The sequence below is a fragment of the Rhamphochromis longiceps genome, linkage group LG18, assembly GCF_057381845.1.
Source record: "Rhamphochromis longiceps isolate RC_006_pf linkage group LG18, R_longiceps_female_GT1.1, whole genome shotgun sequence".
NCBI classification, from domain to species: domain Eukaryota; kingdom Metazoa; phylum Chordata; class Actinopteri; order Cichliformes; family Cichlidae; genus Rhamphochromis; species Rhamphochromis longiceps.
In genome coordinates this window covers 37,203,563-37,225,262 of record NC_140574.1, presented here as the reverse complement: position 1 = coordinate 37,225,262, position 21,700 = coordinate 37,203,563, and the positions used below count along the sequence as shown (strand labels likewise).

The 21,700-nt window shown below is 42.9% G+C and overlaps 1 protein-coding gene across 1 annotated transcript; it reads right to left on the bottom strand.

The window, feature by feature from the left end:
* Nucleotides 1-3,105: 3,105 nt before the first annotated feature.
* Nucleotides 3,106-10,563, bottom strand: LOC146648799 (uncharacterized). The gene is made up of 4 exons (XM_085388254.1): nt 10,293-10,563; nt 7,244-7,390; nt 6,978-7,127; nt 3,106-5,224 (listed from the first exon to the last, which is right to left on the bottom strand). The coding sequence occupies exons 1-4, from the start codon at nt 10,462-10,464 to the stop codon at nt 4,128-4,130; spliced, it is 1,566 nt and encodes a 521-aa protein (XP_085244380.1). The 5' UTR covers nt 10,465-10,563; the 3' UTR covers nt 3,106-4,127.
* Nucleotides 10,564-21,700: the final 11,137 nt, after the last annotated feature.

Genomic DNA, 21,700 nt, shown 5'->3' with positions numbered 1-21,700 from the left:
GCAGGAGAGTGGGGAGAGGACTCTGTAGTGAAGGTGAGGGTGGGGGGGTTGTGGGCTGGTCAAACCTGTTGAAGAAGTTGTTGAGTTCGTTTGCCTTCTCCACAGTCCCCCCCACTGTGCTTTTCTTGGTGTTGTGGCCTGTGATGGTTTTCACACCATTCCAGACCTCCCTCATATTGTTCCTCTCCAACTTCTGCTCCACCTTCCTCCTGTAGGTGTCCTTTGCTTCCCTCAGGCAGCGTTTCACCTCCCGCTGTGCTGCCTTCATCTCCTCCTTCACTTTGCTCCTGAAAGCCTTCTTCTTCATGTTGAGGACAGCTTTGACTTCCTGTGTTAGAGAGACACATTAAGTAATCTAACTATTATTAAATTAAAATATTAAATATAAAAGTCATAGATTTTCTTTCATGTGGACGTGGCTATGAGTTTCACTTCTATCACCCACAGACAAGGCCAACCTTTTTTGGTAAAAAAAATAAAAATAAAATTGTGTCATCCTCTCTTTTGTCTTTTCTTTGGAACCCCAACTTTACTTTTCATGGTCCCATCCTACAGTGTCGTTCTGGATAAGTGGTAGAAGCTGACTGGATTTTATTCTTTTTTGCCAAAAAGAAAAACAAATTAATGCTAAGAAAAAAAATTATAAGTAATAAGAGTATAACACTCTTTTATGGCAGTAGGTTTGCACCTTTTGTACAAAAACGGACTGATTGACTGTTCTCCTATTTTGTCAGTCATTGACCATTAGAGTCATCATCACTTTACTCATCACTTAAGAGTCATCCTAGTTAGTTCAGGGTGAAAGTGATCGACCGCAGGGGCTCATCCACCAAAGAGTTAACCACAACAACCCAAGAGTTGTTTTCACCTCAGTGAAACCTCGTACCCTCTACAGACGATGTGTCAGTTCGGTTAAGGAGGTTTTAAAGGATTCCTTCCACTGCCCTCAGTTCAATTCAGCAGCACTTGGACTATATACCATGTGGGGGGAGAGCACAGCTTTACCCTCCTGAATTGCCTGAAGTTTTGTTCAAAATGCTTCAAGGCAGACCAAAAGTCTTTGTCCATGGCCTCACTGAACTCCTCCCAAACCCAAGTTTTGCTTTAGCCATTGCCCGAGCTGCGGTTCGCTTGGCCTGCTGGTGCCCATGAGCTGTCTCCGAAGTCCTTTCACTTCACACTTGATGGCTCCTTTCACTTGCGGTCTCCACCATCTGGTTCGGGGATAACCACCAGGCTCCAACCACCTCTGCAGCTCCTTGCAGCAGCCTCAGCAATGGAGGGTTAGAAAACTGGTCCTTTCGGACTCAGTGTCCCCAGCCTCCCTCGGAATGCTGTTGAAGTCCTGGGAGTTAAAGAATTTTATGGGCATTTCCAGCATACCCTCACTATAGCTTTAGTTGTGCCAGGCCTGTCCGGCATTTTATCCCCACCAACTGATCTAACTGAGCACCAGGTGGTAATTATTTGATGGCTCACAAGGCCACAGATCAGATGATACAACTGCAAAATTCATCATCAACCAAAAATAATTTCAAACTTGTGCACCCAAATCTGTTTTGGAAAGTAGGTAGTCCTTCCACTCTAGAAAAAGAACTCCATCCATCCATCCATCTTCATCCGCTTTGTCCGGGGCCGGGTCGCGGGGGCAGCAGCCTAAGCAAAGAGGTGCATTGTGTGCCGGGTGGCGGCCAGGAGCGGAGGCCCTGGCGGACTGACCCCCGGCTGCCAAGACTGGCAATAGGGAGAAAAAGAACTCATTAAATGAAAAAAAAAATCCCAAATTACCATTTATGTCCTATACCTTTTTTTAGTTCTCAGCATAAGAGCAGTGTGGCTGGGGGTGGGGTGCTTTGGATAACTGTTTTTGTCATGTAATTGGATTGCACTTTGTCAGGCCTCTAACCTAAAATCCTGACCATCTGCATGTCCCACCTGAAGGCTAAGCTTCTGCTGGTGTAGCTTTCAGGGTCACTGAGGCTTGCAAACGCCCGATCATGTTAAGGCGGCAATCCCTCAGGGGGAAAACTGAAAAATAAAACAACAAAAACTAAAACAAAAATATTCTTCATCAGATTATCACAACTAAAAACATTTACTTTAAGTGGATGGCCTCTATCGAATATATTCAAACCCAATATTAACAAAACTAAAAAGGGCCAAGTTATAAAAATAAAGTCAATTCACCAAGTCTTGAAAAATAAAACAGAAAAATAAAATAAAACTATCATCCAGACCTTTACAACCAACAATATAAAATTTATCTTGGGTGGCCTAATTCTCAAATAAATGTGCAAAATAAAGTAAGAATAAAATAGGACTAAATAAAATTTCGAATCACCATGTCTCTTCCATATCCAAGTTATATGTTATGGACTTGTCATGGGTCAAGATCACCCAATTCCTCTTCCTTGTATGTAACATGGTGTGACGACAGGGGTTTAGGACCTTAACTTCCCTTTGTGAGCTGCTGGAAGTGTGTGTGTGATTACTGTGATTACTTTAGTATATGAAATGAGGGAACTGTTGATTGCAGAGCTGAAAGCTGGGCGGCTTTGTGTCGGGTCTGTGCAGCAGACAGGCTCACAGAGATAAACACGTCTGTACTGAAACAATAGTCACACACTGTACAAACATAGATGTATTTTTTAGTTAATTATCTCACGAGACGACAGAGATTTGCTGCTTCATTTTGCTCTACCCTGCCTACTGAGAAACCTGACACAGGCTCATTTGCATACTGACAGTGATTGGATGCTTAGCTGGGGGGGAGGGATCTCTGGTGAGTGCTGTGTGAGCCTGCACACAGAGTACGGAGGAAAAGAGCGAATGAGAGCTACTGTAGTAAATGTACTAAATCTTGTCCATATTCAGTTTGTGGGAAATCTATTATTGTCCTTCAACGTCTAAAAGTTTGACTTAACGGGGCAGGATGTTTGTTTAAGGGGCCGCTGCCCCCTCTTGCCCCAGCGTAGAGCCGGCCCTAATCACAAAGTATGCACGTACACATCTGTACGTACCCCACCTCCTCCTTAACGGCTGGGCCAATCTGAACGAAGATTTGCACAAACATCATCACACATATGGGGTTTATTTCAGGATGATTTATTATAAATCCCAGTTTGCTTGATTTTCCTACATAGTGTTTATTTTTGTTGGACCACCGTGAACGTTACGTTTTCCGTTTGCATTAGTATCAGTGTACGTTTACCGTACAGAACCTAATGGTCACATGAATTTGTATCCAGTGTTGTTTTGAAACACAGAAAGAAAGATTTAAAGTCAGTCCATCAGAAAAGGAAGTAAATATTGAAACCTCGTTGACAAAAGGAAGTTAGTTTAAAAGGCAGTTTTGACACAAATCAAGTTTTAATGTTATACTCGAAGTCTGGAACAAAGTGGGACAAAAAGGTTCAGAACTCACCAAAAAACAGAAACAAAAGGTTTTCAACAGATAAATGTTTCCAAGACTCACACACTTTTCAGTTAGTGTTTGAATACAAATTTAGCACACAGTGACAACTCACACTATGACCAATACAGTACATGTACCATACTGGTATATACATATGTATATACAGATGTATATACATATTTACATGTACGCTGAAGCCATGTTTTAAAAGGTTTATAAGATGATCCCACACAAGATCCCTTACACCACTGGCTGAAATGCAGCTCCAAATCACCACAGAGCCTCCACCATGTTTTACATACGGCTTTTGTTACCCTCTCCTGTATGCATGTATGACTTTTGACCCAAGGTTTGGAGTCTCACCCCAAATGCCCTGCTGCTGCTCATTTTCAGTCTAGTTCTTGTGTAATTTAGCATCCTTGAAGTGTTCCTTTCTAAGAATGGCTGCTTGACAGTCACCCTATTACTGCCACACTTTCTTGTGTAGTTTCAGGTTATTTAAGGACACACTGCACACTATGCTACTTTTTTAGCTAATAGCTCCTTGTTGGTGCAAAATACTCTTTTATGCCTGTCAAACTCTGCTGTCATTGGCATGTTCCACAGATTCAAGTAAAGAAGCTAACGGTGTAGAGATCCAGTTTAATGTGATTCTTTGCCAACTGCTGACATGAAACTGAAACCTTTGCTAGATTTGCAAAGGCGCTGCCTCTCAGCTGTGTGAGTTCTCATTTTGACTAAAAGTTTTTGCAAATGTTTTGCAAGAACTCTCACTTGTGTGAGACCCCATGTGGACAGTCAAATGACTATTTTGACTGAAAGTTTTACCACAAGTTTTGCAAGAATATGGCCTCTCACCTGTGTGAGTTCTCATGTGGACATTCAAATGACTGTTCTGACTGAAGCTCTTACCACAGGTTACACAGGAATAGGGCTTCTCACCCGTGTGAGTCCTTATGTGCACGGTCAAATCCCTCATTTGAATGAAACTTTTCCCACATGTTTTACAGGAATACGGCTTCTCGCCTGTGTGGATTCTTGTGTGGAATTTCAGATTTGTCCTCTGACTAAAAGTTTTGCCACATGTCGCACAAGAATATGGCTTCTCACCCGTATGAGTCCTTGCATGAATTTTCAAGTTTGCTAAGCAAGCAAATCTTTTTCCACAAATCTTGCAGTGGTAAGGTTTTATACCTGTGTGCGTCACCATGTGCACCGTTAAATTGCCTTTATGATAAAATCTTTTCCCACATGTTTCACACGAGTATCGCTTCTCACCTGTGTGAAATCTAATGTGATATATCAGATTTGAGCTGTCTCTAAATGCTTTCCCACAAATGCTGCAGGAATATGGCTTCTCACCGGTGTGAGTTCTTATATGGACCAACAAGTTATCCTTTCTCCTGAATGTTTTCCCACATGCGTCACACGAGAATGGCCTCTCACCTGTGTGAATGCTCGTGTGTATTTTTAGCTTTGATGCATATTTAAATCTTTTCCCACAAGTGTTGCAAGAATATGGTTTGTCATCTGTGGATGTTCTTTTTTGATGTAGAGAGTTGTGAGAGAGGAGCAGGTGACTGCTTGGTTTCGGCTGGCAGTAGTTTTTTTCCTCATAAATTACTGTTAATGGACTGGTTTCCTGGTCAATTACAAGCTCCTGTCTCTCCTGACTTGTGCAAAGTTCCGTCCATTCTTCCTTAATCTTAGCCGATCCAACGTCCTGTTGATCCAGACCAGAGTTCTCCAGGTTAAAGAGGTACAAGTCCTCGAGAACCTCCTCCTTGCAGACATATTGCTGGAGCTGGTCTGGAGAGACAAAGTGGCACATAAAACAGTCAGTGCTGTATTCATATACAAATGAAGATCTAAGCAAATTTTGTGACGGCCAACGGATTGTTAACACCAGTGGGTTCAGGTTTCACTTCAGCTGAAGCTGTTTGGTGTGCAGCATGTTGTAGGTCCAGGTTAGGGTAGATGTTTTAGTTCGAACTTCAGCGCTCTAATGTGCAGCTGTCATTTTAAAAATAAACAGCAGGATTAACACAATCAACTTGAGTTGAAATATTTATTTTACGGCTTCACGCTCAAAATCCCAAGATGAAAGAGTCCCTGCAGAATGAATTTTCTCTTATTTGCAACACATTTTTTATATTCTGTACAGATCTTTAATCAACATTTTATTATTTTCATCTGATAAAGTTTCTGATTGGAGTAATCTGTGTATGAAACACCTCATTTTATGTGAGCGCACACGAAGCCTGAAGCAGAAAGCCAGGCCGGACAAAGAAAGTTTAACTATTATCAGCTGCTCACATGTAAACAAATGAATTCTGGCTAACGGTAGTCCATTTTATATTCTTCACACTGGCTCCCAATAGATGATGAAATTCTTGTTTTAACATACAGAGCACTAAATGGCCCCAGCTTCTTATAAAATACTCTGCTGCTCGTTGTCTTCGCTCACAGGCTCAGAGTTTGTTGGTTTCTCCCCGAACACGACTGAAGGCGAAAGGGGGCGGAGCCTTTCAGTCGTACCACCACAGTTACGTTTGGTTGACTCTGTGGAATCCTTTAAAAAGCAGTTAAAACTTTATTATTTAAACAGGCCTTCTGTTAATCAACACTTCTGAATTGTTTTGAATTTGCATTGTTTATATTGTCTATTTTGTTACTTAATGTTTTCTTTATTGTAACCTTTGTGTACAGCGCTTTGTGACTGCCTGTCTATGAAAAGCGCTTAATAAATAAACCTCACTTACAAAGAGACACAAAGAGTGAACAGTGGACAGAAATTTGAACATGAACCTACAACAAACCACAAGATGGGTTTTCAAGATGGCTGCCAGTGTTTTCCAACTAGCTTTTCTCTGCGTGTGAAGGGGCTCAAATGTCCTTCCTGAATCAACACATTTTTGTTGAACCATCCACTTAAAATTTGAATATTGCTGAGAGTACGGTGATGTTATAATTCTACTTTTGACCATTTGGGGTTTCTGGGAAGCGTATGGTGACGTGGTGGCTACAGAGAAATGTTCCTCTAACCCCGACTTAATATTGTAGATATTTTGTTTTCTCTGACTGAAAAACAAAACGAAACATGTCTAAGAAACCAAGACGTGAGCTTCTTAGTTGTGGTCAGCACAGTGTAAACCAGCAGGTTAACCTCGTGAGCCTAACGGAGGAGGCCACAGTCAAAGGGATCAGTAGACTGAACTGAACAAAGGATTGATGAACAATATTCCCGTTCAATAATCCTGATGATCTTATTCTCACTGGGTTGGACACACTGCAGCTATGCCAGGGCTACAGCTGGTGATGAGGACGCAGCATTTAGAGAGAAACACGACAGGAACAAGTCGTCCAATTCTTGAACAGCAAGAACATTTGTTTAGAAAAGCACCAGATGTCTAATTGCTACACTCTGACTGATTTTCATCTAGGCACCAAAGACACTTAATACTTGATATTTTAAAAGTTGAGCTTAAACATGGTTATAATCCTGCTGCTGCTTGTCCGGGCCGGGCCTTGGGAGCGATCGTTATATGTACAGATTTCTTACCTGTGTCCATGTTACAGTGACTCCCTGACATGGGAGAGATGTCCACATTGTAATTTTTGGTTCTGTGACATTTCTTCTTTGGCTTCAGCTCCTCATTGGTGGTTGATCCCATTTCTACATGTTTAGTTCCTTGCTGGTCTCTGGTGTCCACTACAGGAGAAGTTTGAGAGAGGAACTGGTTAACGTTTGGGTCGGGTTCATCAACCACTCCTAATTAGTTAAAGTCACCATAAAGGTGCTGGTCTCTGTTAATACAAGCAGCTTACTGGAACAGTCTTCCTCTTGCTCCTCTTTTATCAGGAGAGGCTCTGCTTCCTCCTGGACCAATCTGGAGTTCCTTTCCTGGTTACAGTGCTGCTGCTGCTCTATAAGAGCCTCATCTTTATTATTAATGACAAGTTGTTGTGGGAGGTCTATCGAGACAAAGGGACAAAACAAGGTTACATGTGTGATGACAGAAAAACACTCATACTTAGTACTGAAACAGTGATCTATACTGATAAGGAGTATAGAGTGTTAGGACCAAGAGGATCCACATCGTGTGATAGAAATGAAAATGATCAGCCTAGGGTTGGGCAATTGGACAATATATCGACGATTGACGATAGTGTTTACAAGGGCGATTTATTTATTTATTTTCCCATGACTAGGTTTGCTAATCATGATGGAGCTCATAGAAGTCAACAGAAAAAAAAATAATAGCGCTGTTTTAACAGCACCCTCTTTGATCTGCGAGCAAATGCCCCTCCTCAGAGAGCTGCAGAAGCTGGTGATAGCCTAGCATACTCAGCCGGATGGTGGACATGTACATGCTCATGTCAGTTAGTCGTGTTTGAGAGCTTTGCTCGCACTATACGTCTGCACAAGCGGCACACCACTTTGGTTACATCCTTAGGTTTACCTCTTTTATTTGGTTTAAAGCCAAAGAAATCCCAAATTGGGGACTTTATATTTTTTTAGTGCTGTCAGCGTTAATGTGCCGTCATCACAACTAACGCATTTAACAATTAACCCATATGGAGCGCAGACTGAGTCTATATCCCTGAAATATCTCTGTCAATGCATTTCGGGCAGTTTGTCCAAATTCTGTTAATTCTGGGGGTTGAGAGCGTTACAAATTTAAATCGTGAGGATGATTGATGATTAAGAAATCTTGTTCTTAGAGTAATGTCAAAAAGATAGAAACCACTGCATGGTAGTGTTAGTGGTCAGTGACAGTGATGGGATGAATCTGAGTGTCTGTGATACTCATCATATTAGCGATCCTAACTAAAAACTGGTGTGTAATGTGTGGCCCTTTAAAGAGCCCCACCTTATCCCAAGATAAAACAAAGGACTAACTTAACCATGCTGTGTTTTAGTTGAATGTGTTCTCATCCTGTATAGAGCAACAAATAACAAGACTGACAGTGAATGGAGAAACACTCACCCAGTTTCTGTTCTGTTTTTGTCATGCTTATATCATACAACCTGAACATATCAGCAGGATGTCCCGTTTCCCCTTTCTCTTTGTTTAAAACATATAAAACAAGTCCATGCAATTTGAACTCAAAATTGTGTTTTCACCTCGCAAGTTAACTGATACTTGATAAATGTTTGCTGCTATTTTTGGTCAACTGCCATTTTTGACTTCCCTCTGCAAGCGTCCAGCTGCAAGGGGAGAGATGAAGGACTACGATTCATCAAGCAATGTGATCATAAATAATCCTCGACACTAATTTTTTTATGCCTGCGTTTAGATTGCATATAGATTTTGACCATACTTGAGATTATTTGTATTTTTTTGCATTTAAGAAAATTATGCTAATGACATTCAGTTGTACGTTTCTTTTATGCCCGAGGATTTATCTAAGCTTCAGCGTCTGAATGATTGCTTAGATTTGATCAAACGTTGGATGGCTGCAAATTTCCTCCAACTCAACGAGGGGAAAACCGAAGTCCTCGTATGCGCCCCTGATAGGTTTCTATCGCAGATAGTGAAAGCCCTCGGTCCTCTCTCACTTTATGTTAAATCCTCTATCAGGAATTAAGGTGTCACCTTTGACACCTTGGCATGTGAAATCTCTGGCTCGGTCTTGTTTTTATCATTTAAGAAATGTGGCTAAGCTGAGCCCGGTTTTATCTCGCTCTGAACTCGAGATTGCTATAGATGCATTTATTTCGTCACGCTTGGATTATTGTAATTCGCTGTTTATGTGTCTAAGCAAAGGTTCACTGGATCGGCTGCAGGTTGTGCAAAACGCTGCAGCGAGGCTTTTGACAAAATCCTGCAAGTACTCACATGTGACACCGTTATTATCTCAGTTACACTGGCTTCCTGTTAAATTTAGAGTCGATTTTAAGATCGTGGTCTTGACCTACAGAGCTGTGCACGGACTGGCACCAGCCTACATCTTTGATCTGCTACAGCCCGATGTCCCTAGCAGGTCTTTGAGGTCATCTGATCAGGGCTTACTTGCTATAAAAAAATACTAAGAGGAGGACTCAGGGTGACAGAGCTTTTGCCACTGTGGCCCCGAGACTGTGGAACTCTCCCCCCTAACATTAAGAACTGTGGACTCAGTAGCAAGACTTGCAATCTTATGTGCAGCACTTTGTGATTCTGTCTTGAAAGGTGCTATATAAATAAAAATTTATTTATTTAAAATGTTTTCTTTCAAGAATTGTTTTTATTAAATATGGCACGTACAAATAGATGTTGTATGTAGTTTAAAACATTGCAATTTCTAAAATGGAACCAATGAGGAGTTTATTCTATTCATTTTGGTTTCTCTTTTGAATATTTATAACTGCTCATTAATAAGACAAAAGTATTTCTTATCAGATTACTCAATTAATTGATGGTATAATCATTAGAAAATAATCAATAGCTGCAGGCTTAATAATGTAGGAAGTTAACATTACCGTTGTGACTCAGCCCATGGCTGTGGTGAATCATCACAGGACACTGAAACATCTCAATTTCTCCAATAAAAGTCACAAAATAAAGATTTTCTCTATTTCTGTCGAGCATGCTGGTCACCAAGGGTGTAACAGGTACTGTCACGGTTGCTAGGCAACAGGAGGCGCGCGTCTTAGGTTAGACCTACAGAAGCCGCTAACTTCCGGTCTTCCCGTCTTTCGTGCACGGGCAGGCCGGGTCCTTTAAAGGATGCAGCCCCTGAATTTGGACACACCCCAAACCTCACTAACGCTTACCTAAGAATCACATCACAGACGTGAGCATGCTCGGTAGCGCCGTCCATCAGCTCACCAGTACTCAAACACATAGCAGTACCACTCTGGGTTCATTAACACCATCGGAGCGTTACCTACCGATTCTGTGTAACTTTATTTTGGGGAACTTCACAGTGATATCCTGCAGTCTGCGCTGACTGATCTCGGCCTCATTCTGGACCATCGTTTTAACAAAGACGCCGAATATCTCTTCAGCAGCAGCCGTTAGTCTCTCGCTAACAAACTCTCGCAAATACTCAACGGAACACATCGTTACTTTGACAGCTCAAATATTTCTCTGTTATACGCGAATGCAACCGTTTTCCAGCTTCAACAAGCGGCTAACTTAGACGTAGCGCCAGGACTGTTTCCTCTGTGTGTCACATTATAAAGTTCCGGCTATAAAAGCAGGTGAACGTTTTGTTCCGTTATATATATCAGTGTATGGATCTATTACAGGGGTCGACAACCTTTCTGATGATGAGTGCATCTAAAATTCCCTCAGAAGTCAGTGTGCCATATGATTGCATTAGCAATAAATTTAATAACGCTCTATATTAACAGTTACTTACTATATAGAACCACTTTATAAAATTATGTTCACAGATGTTGGCAGCTATCAGCGAATATTTATCAGCTGTTTGGAAACAAAAAAAGACACTTTTTATCCATAACAGCAAATGAACTGTACAACAGAAAATCCAAATGCTATTTATGGTCTCTGTTACGATATTGCTTCAGGGAGCAGACATGACACCGTCTTAGGTTTTAGCCATCACTTTTTTATTATCTCCACACCACCCTCCGGTGGCTTCCACATGAACTGCACCTTAAACAACAACTGTTCACTCATATCATGACAGTCTCCTCACAACAATGATATGAAAAATAAACTGGGCCAATATGGCATGTTTGTTAATACAGAGACACACATGTTAATGTGACCTCTGGTCTCCCACTCAGACACACAGGTCTCCGAGTGTCCAGCATTCAGAGGCTACCTGAGGACTCGTGTGAGAGAAAATCTGCTCACACAGACATGTAGAGCCAAACACTGTCAATAAGGCCTCTGCAATGTTCTGAAGACAGTTAAACTTGTCAGGTAGTGATGTCCAGCAGGTGAACATGCAGCTCCATGAACACACGCACAGCAGTGGATTCCAGCTGCGTCCGTAATTCTACAAACTTTGACCCCACAGAGTCGAGCTTTTCAGTTCAATCAGCTGCATTTCGATGTCCTCTGTGTCCAACCAGTTAATGCGAGACAAATCCAGCTGCTCATTAAAGCTTTTTGATTTGATTAGAAAAGAAAACATTGGTCCAAACACCTGAAAGCCCCGAAAACCCATTGTGAATTCTGTCTCGAGTCTACGGATGTATCCGTGTATTTCCGTGGTGCTGATGCTGCGCTGAGCGGACAGCTCCTGAAGCATTTGAAGTGCCGGAATGTGAAAATTTCAACATCGCTTGAAAAAACTACCAGCTAGCAACGTCCCTCTCACCGGTAGGCGAAGTTATTTTTTAGCCAATTACAAGTTGAATCTGGTAGTTGGGGTTGTTAGCTAAGATACTGTCATTAAGAAGCGGCACAACTAATGTGCGATGTGCACCGTCATTTATTTTTTAATGCACCTTCTCAGATTAACTCACTGCGTGTCGCGCCCAGGGCTGGACTGGGACAAAAAAACAGCCCGGGCATTTTGACGAGAGACCGGCCCCCCAGGTATTAAAGCCATAAAGCCTTTGAATGAAAACGCTGTTGTGACAGTGATGTACAGTCTTGTTGGTATATGTGTGATTTCTATACATTTTATATCAGATAAAAACTTTGGTTGTAAGATTCAGATAATTATTTATTAAAAGCATTTTAAATGAGAATAAAAAATAAAAGTGTGTGCCCCCCTCTCCCTGTTAATGCCCTACCTGCCCCCCTGGCAGAACTAGACCCGCCCCTGCACAGTTACCAGCTGTCAGCTACTTAGAAAAGGATCCTGGTGTTATTTGTCTCTCAGAAACAGTTCATAACTTCAACTGATTCATGTCACCTAAAAGGTAAACCTGTTTCTCCATCACCTGTTCAGCTCTGATGGTTCAGTAAGGACATCTCCTGGTTTCATCTTCATGTTTCCCTCTCACCACATATCCAAACCGACATCATGACCAGCAGCTTTACAGCTGTGGCTCCAGCAAACATCAGCTGATACTAGAAATTAATATTAAATAAATTCTAACAACAGCTGATCAAGCTTAAACGTGCTGCTGTTGTTTAGCGCAACATCCGCTGGTTTCCTCTTTCTCGGCTGGTGATAGTGTTTTGGAACCATACAGTCAGACGGTCAGCATACCGTCCTGCTGATGATAGAGTACACCAAGGAACTGGAAGCTGCTCACTCTCTCCACAGCAGCGCCGTTGATGGTGATGGGCATGTGTGCTGCACCTCCGGAAGTCCACTATCAACTCCTTTGTCTTTGCGACGTTGAGGGTGAGATGGTTGTTAAAACGATGGGAAGAGGCGTGAGTTTCTCAAAATGGGCTCATTGAGTGCAGCACGGATAAGATCTTTGAGAGGCTTACGGCTGCCGTGAATACTCATAATAAGATCTCTGAGTGCAGACTGGATTACATCTTGGGGAGGCTCACTGTGGTCGTGAGTTCTCAGAATCGGCTCTTTGAGCACAAGAATGACAACATCACAGAGCGCAAGTTTGATAACATCATGGAGAAGCTCGCGGCTCTCCAACGGGATATTGAGAGACCAGTGTTGGACTGTTAGAACTGCTTTGAAATTCATATGAGCTGTTCGCACTAAAGTAAAAACCACCATCACTTCATGTGGAAACCCTTTTGGCGCCAGCTGCGGTCGCAAGGCTGAAGCCGAACAACAACTCCCTGATAACAACTGTGTTTAGACTGTTCTTCCCATTCCATGCAAGGCCACCTGGGTTGGCTGTTAGACTGTTTACTTAGGCTAGCAGGGCGAAGGACACTGTCTCAGCTGAACTCTGGACACGCACACACATACATATACACTGATATGCATACATTCATCCCCCCTCCCTTTCCAAACGCCTTCGATGCTTGTTCCCTCCTGGGGAACACGGCGGGTCTGAGCCCGCGCAGGAATGGTAGCGCTGGGCAGGATGGCTGCTGTGTTTGCTTCGGATTACTCCTCACCCCCCACCCGACCCTGTGGCTTGTCACGTGCTCCATAATGTTGTGCTTTTTTTGTTTCCTGTTCTCATGCTGTCCTCCCAGGAGCCCAGCATGAGTAGAGGTCTCTTTTTTTCCTCTTGTACTTTCCCATTGTAGTGTATATTTTAGTGTTTGTTTTCTGTAACGCTACCAATCTCCAATCTGTATCCCCATGTGATGTCTGTGTTGCTCTTTTTCTCTAATTGATCTTTCTGAGTTAACTTCAATAATTACTTTCTCCAAACCTTCAACGTGTCTTTTAGACCCCATTCCTACAAAACTGTTCAAAGAAGTCCTGCCATTAATTAATTCTTCGATCTTAAATATGATCAACCTATCTCTAATGATCGGCTATGTACCACAGGCCTTCAAGCTGGCTGTAGTTAAACCTTTACTCAAAAAGCATCTCTAGACCCAGCAGTCTTAGCTAATTATAGGCCAATCTCCAACCTTCCTTTCATATCAAACATCCTTGAAAGAGTAGTTGTCAAACAGCTAACAGATCATCTGCAGAGGAATGGCTTATTTGAAGAGTTTCAGTCAGGTTTCAGAGCTCATCACAGCACAGAAACAGCTTTAGTGAAGGTTACAAATGATCTTCTTATGGCCTCTGACAGTGGACTCATCTCTGTGCTTGTCCTGCTAGACCTCAGTGCAGCGTTCGATACTGTCGACCATAATATCCTATTAGAGCGATTAGAACATGCTGTAGGTATTACAGGTACTGTGCTGCAGTGGTTTGTATCATATCTATCTAATAGACTCCAGTTTGTGCATGTAAATGGAGAGTCCTCTTCACACACTGAGGTTAATTATGGAGTTCCACAGGGCTCAGTGCTAGGACCAATTCTGTTTACATTATACATGCTTCCCTTAGGCAGCATCATTAGAAGACATAGCATACATTTACACTGCTATGCAGATGACACCCAGCTCTATCTGTCCATGAAGCCAGATAACACACACCAATGAGTTAAACTGCAGGAATGTCTTAAAGACATAAAGACCTGGATGGCCGCTAACTTTCTGCTTCTTAATTCAGATCAAACTGAGGTTATTGTACTCGGCCCTGAAAATCTTAGAAATATGGTATCTAACCAGATTCTTACTCTGGATGGCATTACCTTGGCCTCCAGTAACGCTGTGAGGAACCTTGGAGTCATTTTTGACCAGGACATGTCCTTCAATGCACATATTAAACAAATATGTAAGACTGCGTTCTTCCATTTGTGCAACATCTCTAAAGTTAGAAATATCCTGTCTCAGAGTGACGCTGAAAAACTAGTTCATGCATTTATTACTTCCAGGCTGGACGACTGTAATTCATTATTATCAGGAAGTCCTAAAAACTCCCTGAAAAGCCTTCAGCTAATCCAAAATGCTGCAACAAGAGTCCTGACAGGGACTAGAAAGAGAGAGCAGATTTCTCCTGTTTTGGCTTCCTGTTAAATCCAGGATTCAAAATCCTGCTCCTCACATACAAGGTCTTAAATAATCAGGCCCCATCTTATCTTAATGACCTTGTAGTACCATATCACCCTATTAGAGCACTTCGCTCTCGCTCTGCAGGCCTACTTGTTGTTCCTAGAGTATTTAAAAGTAGAATGGGAGGCAGAGCCTTCAGTTTTCAGGCCCCTCTTCTGTGGAACCAGCTTCCAGTTTGGATTCAGGAGACAGACACTATCTCTACTTTCAAGATTAGGCTTCAAACTTTCCTTTTTGCTAAAGCATATAGTTAGGGCTGGACCAGGTGACCCTGAATCCTCCCTTAGTTATGCTGCAATAGGTGTAGGCTGCCGGGGATTCCCATGATGCATTGAGTTTTTCCTTTCCAGTCACCTTTCTCACTCACTGTGTGTTAACAGACCTCTCTGCATTGAATCATATCTGTTATTAACCTCTGTCTCTCTTCCACAGCATGTCTTTATCCTGTCTTCCTTCTCTCTCCCAACCAATCGCAGCAGATGGCCCCGCCCCTCCCTGAGCCTGGTTCTGCTGGAGGTTTCTTCCTGTTAAAAGGGAGTTTTTCCTTCCCACTGTCGCCAAAGTGCTGCTCACAGGGGGTCATATGATTGTTGGGTTTTTTTCTCTGTATCTATGAAGCGCCTTGAGGCGACTTATGTTGTGATTTGGCGCTAGATAAATAAAATTGAATTGAATTGAATTGTGTGTAAGGTCGGGGGGGTCCTGTTTCACTGCAAGGCAACCTGCATGTGGCGAATAAAGCCTTTGATTGATTGATTGATTGATTGATTGATTGATTGATTGATTGACACCTGTAAGCTGTCTCATCACCGTTGGTGATAAGACCCACCACTGTAGTGTCGTCCGCAAACTTCACAATGATGTTGGAGCTGTTAGTGGCTGTGCAGTCGTAGGTGTAGAGTGAGTACAGGAGAGGGCTCAGTACACACCCCTGTGGAGCACCAGTGTTCAGTGTGATGGGGGATGAGGTGATGCTGCCCAGTCTGACCACCTGGCGTCTGTCAGACAGGAAGCTAAGGATCCAGCTGCAGAGGGAGCTGCTCAGTCCTAGATCCTGCAGTTTCCTGTCCAGCTTCGAGGGAACGATGGTATTGAATGCTGAGCTGTAATCTACAAACAGCATTCTCACATACGTGTCTCTCTTCTCCAGGTGTGACAGGGCAGTGTGTAGTGTCAGGGCTATGGCATCATCAGTGGACCTGTTGTGGCGGTATGCAAACTGTAGAGGGTCCAGTGAGTCGGGTAGTGCAGAGCAGATGAAGTCCCTGACCAGCTTCTCGAAGCATTTGCTTACGATGGGGGTCAGGGCTACAGGTCGCCAGTCGTTCAATGAGGAGATGGTGGAGGATTTGGGTACAGGGACGACGGTGGCCATTTTGAAGCAGGCTGGGACTACAGACAGAGAGAGGGAAAGGTTGAAGATGTGCGTGAACACTCCAGCCAGCTGAGCCGCGCATGACCTGAGGACGCGGCCGGGAATCCCGTCCGGACCAGTAGCTTTGCGTGCGTTCACCTTCCTGAAGCACTTCCGCACATCCTCCTCAGACACAGTGTGCGCACTGACGTCATCCGCGGTGCGCACCAAGGACCAAGGATCTGTTCTGAGGCATCTGTGTGTAGCAAGAAAGGTAAGTGGAAGTCTGGGTGGGCTAAGACTGGAGGATGGGTGAGTATGTCAGTGTGTTGCTTTAGTGACCCCTGGTGTTCACCAGCCCATTCCACAGGAGTACCAGAGGACAGCTGACTGCCTTTGGGTTTCTTCTGGTGAGGTTGTGCTAGTTACATGCTAGAGAAGTTCATGCACAGGCTTTGGAAGCCCAAGAGTCCCACATCAGCACCAGTCTGAGGAGTTTTGGCCTTGAGTAACTGCACAGAAACAATTCACACTTTTCAGGCCTTAGCTTCAATTTGTGATGCTGGAGTGATTCAAAACTTTGTGAAGACCCCCAAAATGCTCCTCACAGGTTTTGGCATAACAGGGGATGTCGTTCAAATAGGGAATGTAGCATTCATCCCTGAATGCATCCAACATCCCTTCCATGCGCCTCTTAAAGGCCGCAGGCACACTGGAGAGGCCAATGGTATTCTAACCCACTTATACGACCCCCAGGGAGTTACAAAGCCTGCAAGATGCCTTGAAACCTTTGTGTTAAATCACAGGTGGTAAGCCTTTCCTTGATCAAGAATACTGAACCAGGAATGGTCCCCCAGTGTGTCAATCAGGTTTTGGATACAGGGCAGTGGGTGCCTATCAGGGGTGATGCCACACAAATTATTTGTGCCACTCCAAAAATAATTTCTGTCCACTATGAGATGAAGGAGAACAACAGCCTGATACCTGCAGGCCTGACAGCAGCAGATGTGTCACTGCTGTAACACCTGTAACACTCAGCAGTCGCCTCATTGTTCTGACACACACAACAAAAACTACACTACACACTAACTACACACTAACTACACAAGATTTGCCTTAAACGTCGAAAATCTCTCACATCTCAAAACACGCCGTCACTCCTAAAACTTCCCCCTGTTTCTTAATAACTAAATGGCATGTTTTGATTGCTCGATTTTTCGACCAATGGGAAAGGGTGGGGGGTGTTTTGGTTTCGTCTTTGCTCACAGGCGGAGAGCGCTTTCCTTATAAAACGCTGTTTTTACCGTTTCTTCCCGCAGTAAATATAAACAACGACAGTATTCAGGAAGAAAACCAAACATTGCAGATATTTTTATCATAACTCTGGTTTTACGTGGCCGATCAACACAATTTAAAAACTGGTATAAAGTCCACACTTTTCCCGTCAGTTGTTCCGTCTGTCCTGCTCACATCTCCAATGGTTGTACACGTTGTCAATAACGTGGCTTCACTCCACATCAGCCACGGCGCTTTGCTAGTTAAAACGCCGGTGTCGGCACATAAGGACGCTGTCATAGCCTGTCAATGACGTTGATTAGCTGCGTATGTACGAATGTGAATCACGTGATTGGCTGGACTATGGGATAGGGTGGCATCGTTCTAATCCCATATGGGAGCAGCCAGTCACTCACTGACTAACACTGCAAAACAGAATTGTTAACATATTTACTTTAATTTTTTTTTGTGTGCGCAACGCAGATTTTTTCTGCGCATAGACCGTGCCAGCAGTGCGCAATTCCGCATGCGCGCAGCTTAGAGGGAACATTGGTTACAGCCTTAGAGAGGAGTAGCATTCCCTCCAGCTCCTCTCTGAGGTAAACAATGTGGTGCAGGTGGGGAAGTGGTGGCACTCTGAATCTTTGTCTCTGTTTGGGAGTGAGTCAGTTTTAACCGTTTTCTAATGGGCTGGATACTGCCAATCAAAGATTTTCAAGGCAGATTAATGTCATGTTTTGTCTGGTTTCCTAAAGGCAGATTCACATTCAGCCATGAGAGCAGTTCCTTCTTCTGAATGTTTGAACACTGAGCTAATAGTTGTTTTACCATCAGTCTGGATGCTGGGTATTGAAGATTCCACTGGTCCCTATTCATGTAGCCCCTTCCACTGGGATTCCTTGCGCAGTACCATTCTAACAGCGCCCTGTTTTCATGTCTTGCCTGATACTATCGTGTTCCAAGAAAAGCTCCTTTAAGCACACTACCTGTTGGGGTCCCCTTGTCTGGAAATGTCTGTCTGTGTCTCAGAATGAGGTGGAGCCTTGTTTGGTGGAACTCGTAGATGTAAGTTGTGCCGTGGCTTGTGAGGTAGATTATGAGGATTTGAGCAAAAAGCTCTTCTAACTGATGCACATTACTAACAGCATCCTTTGGATATTCTCTGGTGAAACTGACATTTTTAGTTATGATTAGCTGGGCATTTGTTGTTACAGGGGTGGCTACATTTACATCATCAGTAAATAGTACATCAGTGGTAGCAGGCAGGTTAGGCAAGCCCAATAAGTGGGACAGTGACAAGTGGGGATGCTGGCTTTGCATTTACACTCTGCAGGTAAGAATTCACACATCAAATCACACTCTCCATAGTTATAGCATCACTTCAGTCACCAGTGTGGGATATATGTGTCATGGTCTGCGTCATTTGACCCAGCATTTTGAGTTTTCTTGTGTTTTTGTCATTTTGTCTTATGATTTATGTACAAGTTCACCTTTTTAGTTTTACATTTATTCTTTTGTGCCTAGTTATCCTGTTTTGAGTTTCTTATATTCCCTGTTTAGTTGCTTGATTACTTAGTGTTTTCCCTTGTGTCTTTGCCCTCTGTGAGTCTGTGCTTATGTGCTTGTATAAGTTCTTGTGACCTCCTTGGGTTTCAGTCCTGTTAAGGTTCACATAATTGAGGAAGGAGAGTACAAACAACCAGGTCCAGAAGATCTTGGTCAAACAATTGATTTTAATGAATACACACGTGGGAAGACAGGAATTAATCTTCGACTTAATCAAAGCATACACAGATTTTTATAGCATCAGGGTTTGAATTAACGACGCCCCTTCATACGTCACAGACAGAATATATACACACGTCAAATCAAAACCACAATGACTTTTAACACAGTTTAAAGGAACGTTGTCTTCTATCTTCATGGCCGGTACTTCCTGTCACTGCCAGATGCTCTCTTGTCATCTTGACACCTCAGCAGCAGTTCTGCGACAAACTGCTCTTTTTGCAACCCCAAGCAAAACATGATTAAACTTCCACCTATAAATGATTCTCTAACTGAGTGTGTGTGTGTGTGTGTGTGTGTGTGTGTGTGTGTGTGTGTGTGTGTGTGTGTGTGTGTGTGTGTGTGTGTGTGTGTGTGTGGGTGTGTGTGTGTGTGTGTCGTCCTCAAATGCCCTCTCATCTCACCCGTTGCACTTCTGACCTTTTACCAGACCAGAGGCTCATCCTTATGTGTAATAACCTAACTGAAACTACATGTACTATGTTGAATAAATGTTTTAATCAAGAACCTCTACTAAGAGCTTAATAAAAGAATATAAAAGTATAACAGACAATTTGAATAACCTAGTAATTCAAATAGCCTCGTCTAACCTGCTCAGAATGACTTTCGGTTTCAGTCCTGCAAACTCTCTGCAACTTCCTGTCAACTCCTGCAACTTAGTCTTTCTGAAAGACACACACACTGTTTAAACCTCTGAATGCAATATCAATGCTGCAGATTATATTATTAATGCAATAGTAATAATGATGATTATTTACCAATAACAGTAAAATAATTTCCCTGCTCCACAGTCCACCATGTTTATCCATGTTTCCCCAGCCCGGCATGTCTTCCCTCTCCCTCATATTCCCTTGCTCCGTCTCTTCTGCCTTTCCTCCACCCCTCTGTCAAACTCATGTGTCAGTCTTGTGTTCCTCTGTTTGCAGTTTTATTGTGAAGGTCTCGTGTTTCCGTGTTCAGCATGTCTTGTTTTGCTTCCTCTATGGCGTCAGCTGTGTTCCCTGTGTGATCTCTCTTCCCTCTGTTAAGGTTCACATAATTGAGGAAGGAGAGTACAAACAACCAGGTCCAGAAGATCTTGGTCAAACAATGGATTTTAATGAATACACGCGTGGGAAGACCACTGTACGCAGACAGCACTTGATCTTCGACTTAGTCAAAGCATACACAGATTTTTATAGCATCAGGGTTTGAATTAACGACGCCCCTTCATACGTCACAGACAGAATATATACACACGTCAAATCAAAACCACTTATCCTCATGTGTATTTAGGTCAGAGTCTCCCTCCGTCCGGTGTTGCATTCTCCCTCATGGCTGTGTGTTTCCCTGTGTGCCTCTACCTGTATCAGTTTATATATGTCCTGGTCTAGTTTTGTATTGTTTTGCCATTCAGCAAATTAAGCTGACTTTTTTTTAGTTTACTTTTTGCCTCCGTTTGAGTCCTTTCCTTCCTGCACTCAGTCAAATTCATGACAATATGGAGGACCAGAAGAGCAACGTGCATCAATATAAAGAATTTTCTGCTTCAATATTGGTTTGTGCAATAAAACTTGCCAATTAATTTGCTAATTTAAATGCATTTATGAGTTCATTTTTCTTTTTCATTTTTTATGAGTGAGGCCCTCTGTGAGAAAGAGTATTATGGGTGGTAATAAGGAAATATCATTAGAAGGAATTGAACATGATTCACTGATGTACAGAATTCAGTTTGAGGTATTTGGTGTTTAGATATTTACACGCTGACCCAGCGGTGATAGTGATGAGGGCATGACCCCCTGGAGTGAGGAGGGAGAGGCTATGACAGGGAGGAGATCGGTTGCATGAATTTCACCTCTAGGAAATAAAAAGATGCAATAATAACAAAACAAAACCAAAGGATGTGCCCAAAACAGCAGCTGCTGCAGGTGTTTTGCTCAACTTGACCGGACTGAAACAATCAACACTGACCGCTGAACAGAGGCTCTAGCTGGCAACAGTCAGATCCTGGAAATAACAATAGAAATAGCATGTTGTTTTATTCTAATTTGGAGTCAGTAGCAAAATAGTGCCAAATGCTGCTTACCCCAGAATTAAGGACACTATATTGAACTGCTGCTAAAAGTGCAGGTGCCCTGTCCACAACAGCTGAAAATAAGTGAATCAGGGCTGAGAATAAGCCACCGTACTGCTCATTAAATGTAGCTGTAGATAATGAGTAAAGAGGTGATGGCACTAGTGCAGCCCAACCCAGAAGAAAGTCAATGGGGAGCCTGGGATGAGAGCCAAACAAGAAAAATGGCAACTCCCTTGTGCCCTGATGGGGTGTGCTGGTATAACAAAAGAGCATGTGTGCATAAACGCACAGACTAATCCCGTTTCTGGGATGATGGAAGGGTGTGCAAGATGTTATGAAGGGTTCTATTAAACCATTCA